Raw genomic sequence first — 19,146 nt, 5'->3', positions numbered from 1 at the left:
CAAAAGTACCATTTATCCATGAAGCTTCTCCAAGACAGTAATACTTAGTCCACGAGCTATTAGCGTAAGTGAAAGACCACACAACCTCTGATTCTCCGGATGGATCCAGAACTTTTGGCTGAGTTGTGCATGTCATGATAGATTACTTGAACTGAGATTTGCAGGAATACATGCCAGTAGCAGGATGACATATGAACTAATAAGCACCTCTGCCTATTTGTGGTTCCTATTCTGGAGTCTGGATTTTGGCATGGAATGCTCCTGAATTGTGCTTACCCAAACACTGAATACTATTTGTGGTTCTATGATATTAGAATATTTTTTCTTATTTACAAAATGTGACAAAAATCAGGAACCCATGTCACATGGATATGATCATATGACTATTGATAGGAGAATAATGCCACTTTTGTAGAATTTCCCAGTTTTGTTAATATATAAGTGGATATGGCATGAGAAAAAATGCAGTAATCTGTTGATATAGCCCAGGACACTAGTTTAATTTTTTATCAAGAAAAGGACAAGAACAAGGCAATATGGATCCATTTAGCTTTGTAAACTACTATTGCAAGTCAATAAGACCATAATAGATGTTCCCATTATATGCAAGAAACTATTATACAAATTTTTCCAACTAAAGGTTGATACATCATATAATTGGCATCCATCACCCATTGCATAAAAAAGGAATCACGTCAAGGTCCTATGAAAGCTGAAGAAAAACTTCAAGAAACCAGAAAAAAATGAGGTCCATGGAAAAAAAAAGCCTCAACATGCATAATTCTTTTTTATCTTCATAAAAAAAGAATTGCACAGATGAGGAACCTGCATGAAACACAAATCAGGCTTACCTAAAGAATCACACTCATTTCCTGCACTTTGTCTTGAGGCATTTTTATAGAACTGCAACCCTTCACCTGAAGGGTTAGGCAGGAGCGGAGGATGCATGGCATAGAAGTCTGCAAGGACAGCTGCAACTGTTTGGAAACAATTCTTTTCATCATCCCATTCAACCTACAGGAGGGTCACTAACCATCAGATAACAATATCCATAATAGAAATTCACTTTTTATGGGTGAAGAAGCATATTTATCATTTCATAATCTTCAAAAGGATTGGCAGTTCCACATCATACAAGCAACACTATCCAAGCATTTTTATTCTTTCCATTAGCAAATAATGCAGGGCAGATCTCAAAATCACAACCACTAAAACAGGATCATTATTATGTAAAACCATGGTCACCAATATCAGCGATATTTTGAAAATATCATGAAAAATACCAATATTTTAAGGTAGCTTATATTAAAGGTAACATCTTGCCATATTTCAAAATAAATCCAAAAGACAAAATATCGCGATATTATCACAATATTATCATGATAATATCACGATATTTTTGGGAAAAACTCCTTTTTTTAAGTTTGCATTTCTTATTTTTTTGTTTCTTTTATATTTTAAAACCATTAAAACATGTTTTTTTTATATTTTTGAAAGAAAAATAATGCAAAACTTATTATTTTCTTAGTTTTTTTGTTGTTATTTATAGTTTTTTCCAAGGTTTTAAAACCCAGTGACTCGAGACTCGACTCGTTCTTTATTGACTCGTGACTCGGTGGGTCAACTTGGTGACTCGGACCGGGTTTTGTTAACTTTTGATTTTAAAAGAAAAACAATATATAAATTGTCATTTAAACATATAAAGGTTTGTAGAATGACTTAATTACTAGTTTAATTGATTAATAAGTAAAATAACATCAAGTAAAACCATATCTAACTTATAATTACTCATCTAATAGCAAGAAACAAAACAATAATTCAATATTTCAATAAAAACAAGCCCTAAAGTAAAGTTAAAAACTTACGAGCAATCTGTAAAACCCGAAAGAAAAATAATAAATACTTAGATTTGGGTCGGATCTGGACCCGGACCCGACCCAGACCCATTGGAGGCACCGCCTCCCTCGCGCCCTTTAAGGACAACGAGGCAAAAAGGGGAGGTTTCTCGAAACCTCCTTTCCCTCGTCTCTCTCTCACCCTCTCGTCCCCGACTCAGTCCCTCTCGTTTCTTCGTGCCGACAACATCACCGCCACTGGCGACCCCCTCTGACAAGCTCTTCTCCAGCGATGCTCGCACGCCGGCGACCCGCATGTACGCCTCTTCTCCTTTTCTTTTCGTCTCTCATTCTCCCTCACCTCTCCGTTGCACAGGGAGGGGGCCGAGCCGCCTCCCTGCTGCCCCAAATCGCAAGGGAGGGGCAAAGCCCCCCTCCCTGCGACTCCTTTTAGCGAGGGAGGGGCCGAGCCCTCCCTGCACCCTTGTAGGCAGGGGAGGGGGTCGAGCCCCTCCCTGCTCCTTGTTACGACAGGGGAGGGGGTCGAGCCACTCCCTGGTCCCTTAGACGGCAAGGGAGGGTCAAGCCCCTCCCTGCTTCCTCTATTGGTCAGGGGAGGGGTCGAGCCCCCTCCCTGCACCCTCGTTGTTCAGGGGAGGGGTCAAGCCCCCTCCCTACGCCCTTTTCTCTCTTTAGGCAGAGGCATCGCCCCTGCCTCTGTTGTTTTTCGACAGGCAGGGGCAAGGCCCCCTGCCTCCCTCTTCTCTAGCGTCAGACAGGGGCTTCGCCCCCTACCTGTTTGCGTATTCATCAGGCAGGGGTCAAGCCCCTGCCTCTTTGCATGTTTGTCAGGCAGGGGCGAAGCCCCCTGCCTCCCCTTCGTTGTTGAGGCAGGGGAGCAACCTTGCCTGCCCTCGCTTTCTGAGGGCAGGGGTGCAACCCCCTACCTCCTCGTAGTTTGCTGACAAAAGGGGCTCGGAGCCCCTGCCCCTGCTTCTTGAGCTTATAGCAGGTGCGCAAGGGCACGATGCCCCGACCTCTGTTTCCTTCACGTTAGGTCAGCGACAGTGCCCCTGACCTTTTATTTTTGGTGTTAGCTTGCTAAGACTGTCGCATTTGCAGCTCGTACGACAGATCCCACTCGCGCTCCGCGACCCGAGCCGTCAATCGTTTACACCCGCAGGCGCCAGCAAGCTTGCAACTCCCCAAGGTAGAGAAAGATTGCATGGAGGACTTGGACAATTAAATAAATATATATGCATATATATATCATATATATTTATACGAGTACGCATGTAACTCAAGGACGCGGTTTCGCGATCCTTGTCCTTTACTTTCTATCATGTCTTTCCTTTGCCGTCGCGCTTTGCGCCCAGGCTCTTGCTTTTGCAAATGTTTCGTTACTACCTTGTCATTGCAGATGACGCTCAGGTTTTCGCTCATTGCATGTGCTATAAACGCATCCTCGTAGAGGATGCAAAGGCATTTACCGTTCTCCCTCTTGCGACAAGAGTTGAGTCGAGAGCTTAGCGATACATTCTCGTCTAAGGAGAGGGATCCCTAGTAGGGATCCTGGCTTTTCGAGCGAGCAGTTCTGTAAGTTGACTTGAGAATTTAGGGAGCTGCGCAAAAGCATCAAACTACCCAAATCGAAGTATTTGGAAGGATGTGTTTTGGCTGGTTCTGTTCGTCTATTCGACATATCTCGGGTAACTCCGAATTAGGGCTTGAGCGAACCTCTTAGCGAGGGTTCTGTTGAGAAACCCGTATCCTGTCTATCGAGGCCGGTATCGAGTCATGCGAGGCATGTAGATACCCCGATAGCGGATGAGATTCTAGAAAATCACATGCCAAATGTTGGCACAAGCTATTGGCTGTTTCAAAAGATAAAGAATGTCAAAAGTAAAGTTTGAGAAACATTACATCTTTGTGAAATACTTTTATTGAGGCTCCTATTGAACCTGCACGTCATCTGCAATAGCAAGGCAGTAACAACACATATGCAAAAGCAAGAGCCTGGCGCAAAGCGCGACGGCAAAGTAAAGACTGTAAACAGGAGTGCAACGCAAAACCTTTGCACGGTGCGCGACGGCAAAGTAAAGGACAAGGATCGCGAAACCGCATCCTTGAGTTAAATGCGTACTCGTATGAATATATATGATATATATATATACATATATATTTATTTAATTGTTCTTTTTAGTTAATTGAACTCAATTCAATTGTCCAAGTCTTCTGTGCAATCTTTCCCTACCTTGAGAGGTGACGGTCCTTATATGTCAGTTGCGTAGGTAAGCACGAGCTCAAGCCATGAAGAGTGAGCAGGATCCACCGTTCAACCTGCGATGCTTAGAGCTTTAGTATGCTATACCATAAAGAAAACAAACAGGAGGTGAGTCCGACAAGACCCGATGCGAAGCAAAACAAGGGACTTCGCTCCCTGAAGACACGCTGCGGAAGCAGAGGCCTGGGGCACGAGCCCTGCTTAGCGCGGCAGGAACAAAGGAGGAGAGCCCTGGCTTTCTGCCAGCGAACAGAGGCAGGTAGGCCTGCTCCCTGCCAGCCAAAGCAGACCGAGAAGACAAGCAGGGAGCAGCCGCTCCCTATTTGTAGAAGACTCAGGCGGCTAGGGTCCAGCCCCTGCCGACCTGCCAGAGGACGAGGGGGCGGAGCGGAGCCCCCCTGTCGGAACAACAAACGAAGGCAGGGGCGGCAAAGGCATCACCCCTACCTTCCGACCAAAAAGGAAGGTGGCGGCAGAGGGGCGTCGCCTCTGCCAGTCCGCTGGAAAAGGTGTCAACAGGGGCATAGCCCCTGTCGGCGGGTCAAAAGGAGAAAAAAAGAAGGGAAGGGGGGTTGCGCCCCTTCCCTGACCTCACCGAGCGGAGGGTGCCGAAAGGCTGGTGCCCTCCGATCGGCCAACAAGAGAGAGCAGAGAGGGAGGTCGTGGCCCTCCCTGTCAAAAGAGAAGAGAGAGAATAGGGAGGGGGCCGGGCCCCTTCCCTGTCGAATGGGAAACAAAGGGAAGGGGTTACGCCCCTTCCCGGATATCAGCTAGCAAAGGGAAAGGGGCGCAGCCCCTCCCTGTCGACTGAGAGGAGAAGAAGACGAGGGTGCAGGGGGGAGGGCTCGACCCCTCCTTGACCAAAAGAGGCAGCAGGGAGGGCTCGACCCTCCCCTACCGTCATAGGTAGTAGGGAGGGCTCGACCCTCCCCTGCCGGAAGAACCACGAAGAGGCAGGGGCACACAAAAGGCAGGGGGGCAGAAGCCCCTGCCGAAAAGATAGGCCGACACAGGGAGCTCCGCTCCCTGCCGGCAAAACAAGAGGGACAGAGGGAGCGGAGCCCCCTGCCGACACAGTAAGTGACAGGGGGCGGAGCCCCCTGCCGACGAAAAGAAAGGAAAAGGAGAGGGGGAGAAGGGGAAACAAAGAAGAGAAGAAAGGGGGGGGAAAGCGTACCTGAATGTCGCCGGCGGCAGCGGCGGCGGAGGGAGAGAGTGCAGAGACGGTGAGGGGTAGGTCGTCGGCTGGCTCGCTGGAAGGAGTTTGCCGGAGGGGGGGAAGGGTCGCCGCCGACGGTGGCGGTGCTCGGCAATGCAGAGGAGCGAGAGAGATCGAGAGGCGGTGAGGGAGACCGATAGACGAGAGGGGGAAGGAGGTTTCGAGAACCTCCCCCCCTCAGTCGCTGCGTGCTTTTAAAAGCACGCAGCCAACTGATTTACCCGGGTCGGATCCGGGTCCGGATCCGGCCCGGATCCAATCAATTTTTTCCGACTTTTACATGCACAAATCAACAAACACAGCAAACCAGACCACAATATGCTGTATATCACCAACAAACAAAGCAAACCAGACCACAATATGTTGTATATCACCAAGAACCAGCAAAATAGGGCTCAAACACCTATTCAAAATCACGGTCAAATAGCAATTCAATATATCGACACTTGATTTGAGGGCCAAGAAACACCAAATTAGGTCAAACCACATTCAATCAATTCCTTACTAAAAAACGACCAGGACACAACCTTATACAAGCATCAGAACTCACAAATACGATCAGAATAGGAGTTTTTCTCAAATCTGGACACTATCACCCTTAATATCCAGAAAATAAATAAAAATCCACAGAAAATTAGATACTGGTCCAATCGTCAATATTTTTTATTCATAAATCTTCTAAAATCAAGGGCTATTGATTCCCCAAATCAAATCTCACCAAACCTGACCTGATCGTACGGCTTGAATTTCAAGGAATGACGTTAGTATTCCCAGCGAGAAATCCAAGCAGACGTCTCTTCTTTCTTCTTCTCAGCAACCCATTGAATCTCCTTTCAATCTTTCTTGCATGGCTCTGATACCATGTTTAACAAGAAGAAGAGAGGCACAAAATGGAGAAGAAGATGAACTTCATTCAGTACCCAAAGGAATGAGAGAGCTACTGCATAAAAGGGGATGTCCCCTTAGGGTTATACAAGAGGACAAAAAGGATTGACTTGGACCCTACGGCTAAAATACAAAAATATCCCTCAAGAGTAAACATATGTACAATGATAAGAAGGTAGCACAAAATAACTATGACACAAGTATTACATTTCACAACAAAAACAATGCAGTCCCCTTGCATTCATCAGATTTTGTTACTTTCCTTTTTGGCCTTTTATCTCCCCACCACCCCCAGAACATGAGACTGGGCAAATAAAACTATAAGAAACCAATTAAACAAACCAAGTAATAACAGAAAAGGCAGGTCATCTATGTTAAAATATAGCACATCATTACTCAGTCTTCAAACAAATGGACGAAGATGGTAAAAAACATAAAACCATGTAACCAGAAGACAGCAAGTTAACATAAAAAGCAGGCCATCTATGTTATAAGATACGCACATCATTACTCAATCTCCAAACAAACTGAGGAAGACGGTCCATATCAGGTGTATACTGGTCAAGTAAAACTGGAAGCTTGGACAAATTTTCTTCCTGATCTATTTCAAGGCAGAAATATTCCATCAGCATCTCGGCTTTTTGCTTAAGCAGCTCAGTGTTCATCTGATGACAAAAAAGAACAAGTCAAAGTCTTACACCAATGATTGCTTTAAGCCATTTGTGGAAAAATGGTTCATGCCTACCCACACAGATATGTATGCACACACAAACAAGCACACACACGTGTGCGCGCACACACACCTCTTCAAAAGCTTCCAGTTTCAAGTCTTTTTACATGGTTCTCATGCTCTATAAACTCCTCTTTTCCACAAACAAGCCCAACCAGCAGCAAGAAGGAAAAGAAAAAAAGATCAAGTCTAATCCACCAGATTTCAAGACGAAAGAGGCAGTTGAACTCATGCAGGAAAAGAATGTATAGCCCTTAGAAAAGAAATTGGAAACAAGAAAAGAGTATTACTTCCACAATTCTATCTTTTGGATTGTCACTCTCCTGAGATTCAGATGTCAGCTCTTCCTCTTCTAATTCCATCAACAACAACTGAGGTATAGGGGCAGGATTACTCAGTTGTATAGCATTAAAATGAGCAAATCGGCGTATAACTTGCTGGTACATAAGCTCTTTGCTACAAAAAAGGCAATGAAAAAAGCATTAAACTCTGACAAATTCACAGTTCTGCCAAAAGTATGTCAGAGAACTCCATCTGTAACAGCACAAAAGAATGAAGGAAGCTATGTGCAAACAGCAAACTACAAAAATATGAACCGCTTTACAAAAGAAGCTCAAAAATTTCCTTGGCTATATCATGGGTACATTTAACAAAAAAAGATATTTATATCATAAGGTCTCTAACTTAATGAGGCAATAACATGTAGCCAGTTCTCAGGCTCCAACAAAAGCTACCTATGAACATTAAAGGGAAATATCAAAATGATCAAAAACCAGTTCCATCAATCACCAAAACAAGTATGTAATTTGGCTTTCCATAGGCTATGGCAAAAGAATAAAACTTCTGGATTTCTCATTCTGTAAAACCCGAAAAAAAAACTTGGATTCGGGTCGGATCCGGACCCGAACCGACCCGGACCCAACGGAGGCACCGCCTCCCTCGCGCCTTCTAAAGACAGCGAGGCAGGGGAGGGGTTTCAAACAGAAACCCCCTTTCCCCTCTCGCTCTCTCGTTTCTCTTTGCACTCTCTCTCGTCGCCTCGTCGGAGACTCCCCGACAACCCACTGCCTCTCCCACTCTCCTTGCTTTTGCCGAGCAGCGGCCTCCAGCGACACACGCACGCCGACGACCCTCCCTCCGACGACCTCCAGGTACGCATCCTTTTCCTCTTTCTTCCATTTTTCTTTTCTCGCCCTCTTTCTTTGCGTTCGCTGAAAGGCCGGCAGGAGGCCAGTGGCCCCTGCCGTGCCTTCCCCTACCTCTCTCTCGCTTTGCTACTCCTTTAACAGGCAAGGGGCTCCGCCCCTTGCCTTTGCTTCCATTTTCAACAGGGAGGGTTGAGCCTCCTCCCTGTTCCTCGGTAGCTCGAAAAGCAGGGGAGGTGTCGATCCCCTCCCTTCTCCCTGTTACGGCAGAGGAGGGGGTCGAGCCCCTCCCTGCACCGCCGTTGTTCAGGGAAGGGGTCGAGCCCCCTCCCTGCTCCCTCTTCTCTGGCGTCAGACAGAGGCTTCGCCCCCTGTCTGTTTGCGTGTTCGATAGGTAGGGGCGAATCTTTGCATATTCGGCAGGCAGGGGCGAAGCCTCCTACCTCCCCCTTTGTATCTAGCGGGCAAGGGCCTCGCTCCTGCCTCTTTGCTCTTCCGGCATGCAGGGCGAAGCCCCGGCCTCCCTCGTTGCCTTCATCAGGCAGGGGTGCAACCCCCTGCCTCCCCGTGGTTGCTGACAGCAGGTCAGCAGGAGCTCGCAGCCCCTACCCCTGCTTCTTTCGCGTTCAGCAGGTTCGTAGGGGCACGTTGCCCCTGCTTCTTTCACGTCATGTCAGCGATAGTGCCCCTGACCTTCTATTTTTGGTGTTAGCATGTTGACGTCTTGCTTTTGTAGCTCGTACGACAGATTTCGCTCACGCCCCGCGACCCGACCCATTAATCGCTTACACCCGCAAACGCCAACAAGTTCGCAAGTCCTCAAGGTAGAGGAAGATTGCACTGAGGACTTGGACAATTGAATTGAGTTCAATTAACTAAAAAGGACAATTAAATATATATATATGCATATATATATCATATAAATTTATACGAGTACGCATTTAACTCAAGGACTCGGTTTCGCGATCCTTGTCCTTTACTTTCTGTCATGGCTTTACTTTGCCAGCGCGCTTTGCGCCCAGGTTCCTGTTTTTGCAAATGTTTCGTTAATGCCTTGTCATTGCAGATGACGCTCAGGTTTTCGCTCATTGCATGTGCTATAAAAGGCATCCTCGTGGAGGATGCAAGAAGCATTTACTACTCTCCCTCTTGCGACAAGAGTTGAGTCGGGAGCTTAACGATACATCCTCGTCTAAGGAGAGGGATCCCAAGCAAGGATCCTGGCTTTTCGAGTGAGCAGTCCTGCAAAGTAGACTTGAGAATTTAGAGAGCTGCGCAAAAGCATTAAATACTGCCCAAATCAAAGTATTTGGAAGGGTGTGATTGGCTGGTTCTATTTGTCTATTTGACATATCTCGGGTAACCCCGAATTGAGGCTTGAGCAAACTTCTTAGCGGAGGTTTTGTTAAGAAATCTGTATCCCGTCTATCGAGGTCGGTATCGAGTCATGCGAGGTATGTAGATACCACGATAGCGGATGAGATTTTAGAAATCACATGTCAAATATTGGCACAAGTTGTTGGTTGTTTCAAAAGATAAAGAATGTTAAAAGTAAAATTTGAGAAATATTACATCTTTGCGAAACACTTTTGTTGAGGCTCCTATTGAGGAACTATACCCCTTTCATCCTAGAGTACTTGTAGTCGTGCACTACACGCTAGTACTGCGATGATTGGATGAGACGATCGTGCGACCTCTGTAGAAGATGAACCGAACCTGAGAGAGAGAGAGAGAGAGAGAGAGAGAGAGAGAGAGAGAGAGAGAGAGAGAGAGAGAGAGAGAGAGAGAGAGAGATGGCTGAACAAAGAAAACAAAAAACTCGATACCTCATTAGGGCTTCTCTCTATATTAAATAGAGAGAGGCAAAACAAAGAAATTACATCTAAGACCTTATGAAAAAAGTATTTCAGAAAAACTCTAATAAAGAACAACTTAACCTAAAAACCACCTATTCTCAACACTCCCCCTCAAGCTGGAGCACAGATATCTATCATGCTCAGCTTGTCACAGCATCTGGAGAAATTAGGCCTAGCAAGAGGCTTTGTAAACATATCTGCAACTTGGTCTTCAGACTTTAGGTATTTTGTAGTGATATGACCAGCTTGAATCATATCTCTTACATAGTGACAATCAACCTCAATGTGCTTTGTTCTCTCATGAAAGACAGGATTGTTTGCTATATATGCTGCCGCTTTGTTATCACACATCATGGTCATTGGAGAAGAAACCTTCACCTGGAGATCATTAAGAACAGTGCGAACCCATATCAATTCAGCAGTTGTTTGGGCCATAGCCCGATATTCTGATTCTGCACTCGACCTGGAAACCACATTTTGTTTCTTACTTCTCCATGAAATCAAGTTGTCTCCCAGAAACACACAGAATCCTGTGGTAGACTTTCTATCTACTACAGATCCAGCATAGTCAGCATCAGAATAAGCTACTATCTCCAGAGTTCCACCTTTCTTGAACAGTAACCCCTTTCCAGGAGAGGATTTTAGATATCTGAGAATCATTATGGCTGCATTCCAGTGTACCTCAGTTGGTTTGTCCATGAACTGGCTAACTTTGCTTACTGCTAAAGCAATATCTGGTCTGGTCACAGTTACATATAGTAACTTCCCTACTAGGGAGCGATAGCGTTTGCTATCAACAGGTTTTGACCCTTCTTCAACCAACTGAACTTTATGGTCCATGGGAATATTTGCTGGTTTAGCTTCCAACATGCCTGTTTCCTTTAATAAGTCAAGAACATACTTCCGTTGAGACAGAACCATCCCTTCACGGCTTCTAGCAACTTCTATACCCAGAAAATACCTGAGTGAACCAAGGTCTTTTGTAACAAAGTGTTTGTGAAGATGAGCTTTTGTGGCTTCAATAGCTTTCACATCATCTCCTGTAAGAATGATGTCATCCACATATACTACCATAACAACTATGCCAGAGCTAGTTTTCTTTATAAAAAGAGTATGATCTGCTGCTGATCTGTTAAAACCAAAGCTTGACATCACTTCAAACAACTTTTGAAACCATGCACGAGGACTTTGTTTCAAGCCATAAATCGCCTTTCTCAATTTGCGCACCTTATGACACTCCCCCTCAACCTCAAAACCTGAAGGTTGTTGCATGTAAACGGTCTCAGAGAGATCCCCATAAAGAAAGGCATTTTTCACATCTAATTGACACAAGTTCCAGCCATGCTGAACAGCTACTGAGAGAACAAGACGGATGGTACCCATCCGTGCAACAGGAGAAAACGTTTCAAAGAAGTCAATTCCATATGTCTGTGTATATCCTTTCGCGACTAATCTGGCCTTGTACCTTTCAATAGAACCATCAGATTTGTACTTTATTGTATATACCCATTTACAACCAACTATGTCAGCATCTGCTGGGGAATCAACTAGATCCCAGGTATGCTGAGATACCAAAGCTGTCATTTCTTCTTGCATAGCCATCTTCCAGCGAGTATCAAGTGCTGCCTGCTGATAATTCAGAGGAATGGTTTCAGCAGACAAGGCTGAAATAAAAGACTTCATCTTATGTCCAATTCTGGCATGGGAGACAAAATGAGCTATGGGATATAAGGTGCATTGTCTTGTCCCTTTTCGTAGAGCAATGGGCCTGTTATCATCATCCTGAAGAACACTATTGTCAGTAGAACTTACCTCAGGAGAAGAAGAAGATGAAGGCTCTTGCGGAAGTGGAGCTCTACGCACATATACCAATGGAAGATTATTAAATCTGGAAGAGGATGAAGTTTGGTTCGGTAAGGAGGGCACAGATTCCAAAGGAAAAGGAGGTATAGGTAATGGAAAAGACTCAGCTGGATCAACCTGCAGTGGAGAACCGGAACTAGAGTAATATGGAGAGGATTCCAGGAAAGATACGTCCACACTGACATACTCTCGGCGAGAAATAGGATCATAACATCGATAGCCCTTCTGATTTTTCGGATAACCAATAAATATGCATTTTGTAGCTTGAGCTGCTAATTTATCACGGTCAGGGCCAAGTTTATGAACAAAACAGACACATCCAAATATTCTTGGTGAGAAAGAAAAAAGTGGGGCATTAGGTTTTAGGATATGTAATGGAATTTGATCACCCACAGAAGACGAAGGCATGCGGTTGATCAGATAGCAAGCAGTGGTAATCGCATCACCCCAGTATGACGCAGGAACATTGGATTGAATCATAATGGTCCTTGCAACATCAAGGAGGTGCCGATGTTTTCGCTCAGCCACCCCATTTTATTGAGATGTATAGGCACAGGAAGTTTGGGGTTGGATGCCATGATCTTGGTAAAATTGTAACAGATCTTTTGATTTAAACTCAAGAGCATTATCAGTGCGAACAATCTTGACAATAGATTCAAACTGAGTTTTTATTTCAAGAATTAGGGATTTGATAAGACTTGGAACTTCAGATCGTTCTTTTATTAAAAATACCCATGATAACTTAGAGAAATCATCAACAATAACAAGATAATACCGACACTGAGTCCTAGTAGGAATCTTACTAGGACCCCATACATCTGCATGAAGAAGTTCAAAAACTTTATTACTCGACTGACTCTGACTCAACGGGAACGAACTTCGATGATGCTTGCGCAACTGACATGCTTCACACTGAAATGATGTGGTGGAAGGAATCTGAGGAAAGACCGACCGAAGCTTTGACAATGAAGGATGACCAAGACGACGATGCCACTGAACAGGGCTGAATGAATGGTCCACTGCAGCATAAACAGAACCCATTGGATAATGTAGGTAGTAAATTCCATTTTCTTCATAGCCTCCACCAATCTTCTTCCCCGTCAGCAAATCCTGAAAATGACAACCCATTGGATCAAATATTACTCTACAATTTTGTTCTTTTATAAGGCAACTAACAGAAAGTAAACTTTAAGGAAAGTTTGGAGCATGAAGAGCATTTTTCAACTGTAATGAGGAGGATATAGAAATATTTCCCTGACCAACAACCGGGGAGGAGCTCCCATCGGCTAATGAGACTCCAAGTTGAGCCTTAATGACCTTTAGATCTGAAAAAACACGAGAATTTCCACACAAATGTCTGGATGCACCAGAGTCAATAACTCACTTACTATCATTCGGATGGAGATAATTCCCGGTTGAATAGGCAATACCAGCTACAGGAGAACTGGAACTCAAAGGTCGGAGAGCAATCAACTCATCATATTCCGCACGACTAAGGGTGATACTACTTTCATTTGCAGTGATATTCTCTTGTGCATTAGTTGCCTCAATAGTAGTAACATGAGCTTTAGGATTATATGACTTTGATGTAGAAGAGATTGGCCGACCATGCTTATCCCAACAACGATCTTCTAAATGTCCAGATTTTCCACAGAATGTACATTGAAGCTTTCCTCTGCCTCCCATACCACGTCCACGTCCTCGTCCTCTGATATTCTGAATATTTCCACGGCCATAACTAGATGGGACAACAAGAGCAGATGTCTGAGTCACAGGCTGAGATTGTGGCAGAGATATCGCAAGTCTACTCAGACGATTGTAAGCGTCAGCAAGAGTGGGAACATCTGAACCAGTCAACATTTGAACTTTTGCAACAGAAAAATCTGAAGAGAGACCTGTAAGAAAACGAGCAACCATGGTTTGTTCTTGATGATTCTTTTGCTTCGAGCAACACAAAGGCCGGTGAGCATTAAGTCTTTCAAACGCAGCTTTGACAGAGGCATAGTACTGGGCCAAGGTCTGATCTCCCTGTTGCAAGTTATATATTTCCTGTTCGACTTGTAGGACACGACTCACATTCGTTTCTTGTGAGTATGTATCACGAAGATTGTCCCACATTAGTTTGGCTGTATTATAGTAGATCAATCCATCTGCAATATGGGGTTCGACACTGTTCATGATCCATGACATAACTATGTCATTATCTTCATCCCAAGTAACATATTTTCCCAATTTCTCAATGGGTTCGCCTTCCAACAAAATATGTTTTCGACGATGTCCAGATACCGACATCATAAAAGTTCTGGACCACCTGGCATAGTTGGTTTCATTCAACCTAACAGAAGAGCCATACGAGAAGGGGTTGGCAAACGCCTTATACTCCCCAATATGTTCTATTTTGGAATCACCTTTCGACGTTTCAGCCATATCAAGAAAAAACTCACTTGAACAACAAGTGTTCAAGGAAAAAAAATTTTCTTCAACTCAGCAGGAAACCACTCCTACTGTTCCACAAAATAAAGATCAGTCCAGCAGGAAATCACATTTGCTATTTTCCATGACAAAAGAGTAACTTCAACACTCGACACAACAGGGAGTTAAAAAAAAATAATTCCAGTTGCTGTAGTTACCACAGAAATCCCGATCCTTGCTGCACCCAAACACATCACCACACATGATAGAATGCAGTCGCAAGACACAAATGTTAACTAAACCTGCTGTTCTCCAACATATACGACATGACATCCAGTAAATAGCACACAAAATCAGCTTCTGCAAGAACTCAACACTTACGGCCACACAAAAAAAATTCTGTTGCTCCCAAACAGCAGGAACACACCTCGACGAGGATTCAGCACTCAAGACAACAGAAAAAAAATTCTGTTATTTCCACCCATCAGGAATATCCTTCGACAACTTATGAACCAAAACACAACTCGTCATAGCAGCAGCCAGACTCGGCACCACCAGGTCGCAGCAAACTCCCAACAACGTAGGTAGTCACGAGGAGAGAAAACAACAAAAAAACGAGGAGATACGACACCCACAGCAGGCATCCACGACGAGCACGAGGAGATACGACCCCCACAGCAGGCATCCACGACCAACAGATGATACGACACCCACAGCAGATGATACGACACCCACAGCAGGCATCCACGACCAGCAGAATGCCAAAAAAAAATATTTAAAGTGCTGACCTGATTAGAACATTACTCAGCGTGATCGAAGTTTGATCATGATCATGAAAGCCTCCATGAATCGACTGAGTTCTGGTAGAGCACGATCACGCTCCCACTTCACAGTCGATCACGTTCCCACGATCGGCTGTAGCTTTGATACCATGTAGAAGATGAACCTAACCTGAGAGAGAGGGAGAGAGAGAGAGAGAGAGAGAGAGAGAGAGAGAGAGAGAGAGAGAGAGAGACGGCTGAATAAAGAAAACAGAAAACTCGATACCTCATTAGGGCTTCTCTCTATATTAAATAGAGAGAGGCAAAACAAAGAAATTACATCTAAGACCTTATGAAAAAAGTATTTCAGAAAAACTCTAATAAAGAACAACTTAACCTAAAAACCACCTATTCTCAACAACCTCGAACAATGCTAAATGCACAATGCTATAAACACATAAAAATAGGATCGCCTTCACAGGTAAGATGCTCATTTGGTCAAAAGACCAGAGCATATAAAATGAGTCGTCAGTTAATTTACCCCTGATGCACTCATTCGGTTCTTGTAGTTTATCAAGGAAGAGGACAGAGCGGTACACACTCCAATGGACAGGTTGTTAACAACCACCCCACGGGTAAAGATCTGGCCTCCCCAGTGATTGGAGTTAGGGGAAGGGACTACCAGACATTATCCTAGGTGGTAGATCCCATGGACTTCTGCAGAAGTTGGATGCATCCGTTGCCAAGTACCTGCCTTTAGGAGAATCCTCTCTCGGCTAAAGTCGTCCCCTTAAGAGCGAACTCAACTAGCTATTCGGGTTATTGAAAATACATAGAATAACAGACGCTCGAACTAGTCTAGTTGTTTCGACGATTTGTCTGCGCGTACCCACAGGCCAGTAATATCGAAACATAAGTTTGTTCACACTGGTTGATGGGTCATAAGACTTGCTAGTTGCGTGGTAGTTCACAGCTTACGATCAAATGAATCATCATATTATGTTTGACAGTTGCACTGCTTACTTGCTTTGAACTGTTTACATGTTTAACTGTTGATCTGCTTTAAACTGCTTAGCATGCTGAATTAAATGTTCTTAATTCAATTTCATGTAGTCTCTCTTGTGCACCTACTAGTTTTTCGCGAAACTAACCCATTCTATGGGTACAAGTGATGATTAGGTACACTACGGGCGATGGCAAGATGACTTCAAGATTTTCTTTTCCTGCTCTTAGCTCGCGTCCTGAACGTTTTTGGGTTTTGTCACGGATTTTCCTTTGGATATCCGAATTTTGTACTATTTGAAAACTTCTTTAAATGAAAGTGGCTTTTCCAAGTGTTTTGCAAGTATCATGTGCAGTGAGTTTTGATTTTTTTAGCTAACGTGCCCAAAGTTGTTAGCTTGCCTTTCTGAATTTAACAAAAGAATAGTCTTCCGCTGATTTCATAAACAAACTCTGAAAGGAAAGAGATTTTTCTAGTCTCTTGCTTGTTTTCTGAAAGGTTCGCAAGTTTAAAATTTTGGGGCGTTACAGATTCAATTCTGCCATCAACATAGAAACATCAGTTACAAAGAATTACCTGGGATGTATAACCTCCATAGTCTCCTTATTGAAATAGCTACAAAACAGCCTAAAACTAAAAGTGAAGGCTTGGACTATTTAGTTACCACGTTATTCTTGGCCAATGAGACAGAGTATCAGAAGGACTTTGAGAGAATTTCCCTTCATCAGGCACTTAGATGCAAAGGCAACACATACAACCACTTGAAAGAGAACCGTGTCACACCAGCTGTAAATGAGGTTAAAGGTTCTCTAGGCCTGCAAGTCATTCATCACACACACACACACACATGTTGAATAGTGTAATATAATTGTAGCATGTGTAATACTAGCCTTTTGTGCCCCCTTTACTGGTGTGTACATATTTCGATTTGTAAGGAGTATATCTGTAATCTGACAGGATGTTAGTGGCTATCTTTATTGTCTTGTAGTGCAAAGGTGATGCTGTCCCCTATATGCTGTAATATTCTCAGTTTTCTTTGTAATGAGGTTTCTTCTTCATCGTTTCTTGCATTCCCCTTTCATCTTCTCCTTCTTGTGGATGCTAACTTGAAGATGGTATCAGAGCCATCAGAAGGAGATTGGAAAGAAGATCTTGGTGCTGAAGAGAAGCTTCATCCTTGCTGTTCCCAGGCTGAACGCAAACTGAGGTGCTGATGTCAGCATCACCCGTATGGTCATTCAGATTTCTGTGGTTCAGAGGTGTAATCTGATAGCCTCTGATTTTAGTGAAATTACAAGTCAAAAATCAGCATCATTGGCTAAGTATTGGACTTTTGGGCAATTTTACAATTATTTTCTGGGTAACAAGCGTTTTTGGTTCAGCCTTGAGAAATCTGTTCATACTGATCTTATCGGTGGTTTTTGTTGGGCTTGTTATGCTTGATTCTGGTCGTTTTTATGTTAGAAGCTTGGTAGAGGCAGTTTTAATATTTCTTGAAGTGGTTACTGTTGGCGGTAGAAGGGTTTTCCATTCTTTATGTTTAGCAAATTTGAGAATGGAATGTGCTGATGAGAGTTTAGTTTGCTGTATATGTTTAATGCATGTTTTGGATGCTATATGCATGAAATCTAAAGTGAATCCACTATTTATGAGTTCCGACCAATGCATTTTGGGTATTGGTAGTGTAGTGGGTTGTTTGGGTTTGAAGTTTTGTGTATTGATTCTCTGTTGAACATGTTTAATGCATGTTTTGAGTTCTGACTGTGTGGAAGCTGAAGTATATTCTCTTTTTTTTAGTCTCCATCCTTGGATTTTGGACATTGGCAGTATAGCCGATTGTTTGCTTTGAGTTCTTGCATCTTGGGACACTACTTGCTTGCTGTGAGACTGCTCCTTACAGCATATTTGTCCTGTTTTCTGCTACTTTTGGGTGTTTGGTGTGTTTGTAGTTGTGTACATATTGTAGGTTGAGGGGTTGTGGTGTAAGATGGAGAAGGAAGAAGGATATATATATATATATATATATATATTGTTTTATGTAAACAGAAATACCTGCCAGGGGTATTTCAGTCATTTCCTCTTGTAATAGGTGTCAGTCCTATAGGGACTGACCTGTGTTTAATTTTAATTTTATTTTGTATTTTCCTTTTTGTTATAGTTGGGGTTGGTCCTCTTAAGATGAATGCACTATTTTTGTGTATGTATATATCACTGTCACCGATATTTTGAATATATCACGATATTATCGGCAATTTCAAGCTTGCCGATAATATCGAGAATATATCACAATATTTTCAAAATATTGGCAAATAAAAAATATTGCGATATTCTTGAGTTTTTTTTTCAAATTTGCATTTCCTATTTTTTGTTTCTTTTATATTTTAAAACCTTTAAAACATGTTTCTTTATATTTTTTTAAATAAAAATAATATAAAACTTATTATTTTCTTAGGTTTTTTGTTGTTATTTATATTTTTTTAAAAATTTTAAACTCCCATGATTTATCAACTTTTTAAAATCTCTCTGAGAAATACCCTCGCCAAGAAATTACCTTTAATGATACTGGTGACTATGGTATATATATATATTAATATATAATATATAATATATATTTATATATATTATATAGAAAAAAGTGGTAATTGTGCAACCCTTAGGTGCTCAGCTATCTGTGCAATTGCATTGGCCGTCCATCGAGAGGCTTGATAGATGGCCAACGCAGAAAATGCAAAAACGTGCTATTTGTGCGTTTTAGCGAAAATTGTTTTACGACCTCTAAAGATCATAATATCTGTTGGGACATTTGTGGCGGTCAAAAACGCCGCTAAAGAGGCAAAAACGCTCAAATAGCGTGTTTTTGCCCCTTTTTGCATTTTTGTTTATGGTCGTCCATCATGCCTTGTGATGGACGGCCAACGCAATTGCGTAGGTAGCTGTCCACCGAAGGGTTATGCAGCTACCACTCACTCTTATATATAGTATGTATATATATTTATATTTATACATTATATATATATTTATATATTATATATTGTATCTTAGTCAACCTAGGCTTACTAACACTAGCCGTTGGAGGCTAGTCAAACTAGTTGTTGGATCCTCTCGATGGCTAGAAGGTCTCTCATTTACTCTCTATTCTCTCCACTTCATCTC

General features: G+C 43.1%; 1 protein-coding gene across 1 annotated transcript in view; it reads right to left on the bottom strand.

Annotated features, from left to right (window-relative positions):
* The window catches only part of MLH1 (MUTL-homolog 1), a 123,151-nt gene that overhangs the window by 1,517 nt on the left and 102,488 nt on the right, over window positions 1–19,146 (bottom strand). Inside the window, exons 12-14 of the mRNA XM_090007620.1 lie at window positions 7,244–7,409; window positions 6,727–6,888; window positions 852–1,014 (exon numbers count right to left, since the gene is read on the bottom strand). Coding sequence (XP_089863746.1) covers window positions 852–1,014; window positions 6,727–6,888; window positions 7,244–7,409 — 491 coding nt within the window. The remainder of the gene's footprint in view (window positions 1–851; window positions 1,015–6,726; window positions 6,889–7,243; window positions 7,410–19,146) is intronic.

The sequence above is a fragment of the Nuphar pumila genome, chromosome 5, assembly GCF_984573655.1.
Source record: "Nuphar pumila chromosome 5, dmNupPumi1.hap1.1, whole genome shotgun sequence".
In the NCBI taxonomy this organism is placed as follows: domain Eukaryota; kingdom Viridiplantae; phylum Streptophyta; class Magnoliopsida; order Nymphaeales; family Nymphaeaceae; genus Nuphar; species Nuphar pumila.
The sequence above is the reverse complement of the archived record's forward strand: the minus strand, read 5'-3'. Positions and strand labels throughout refer to the sequence as shown.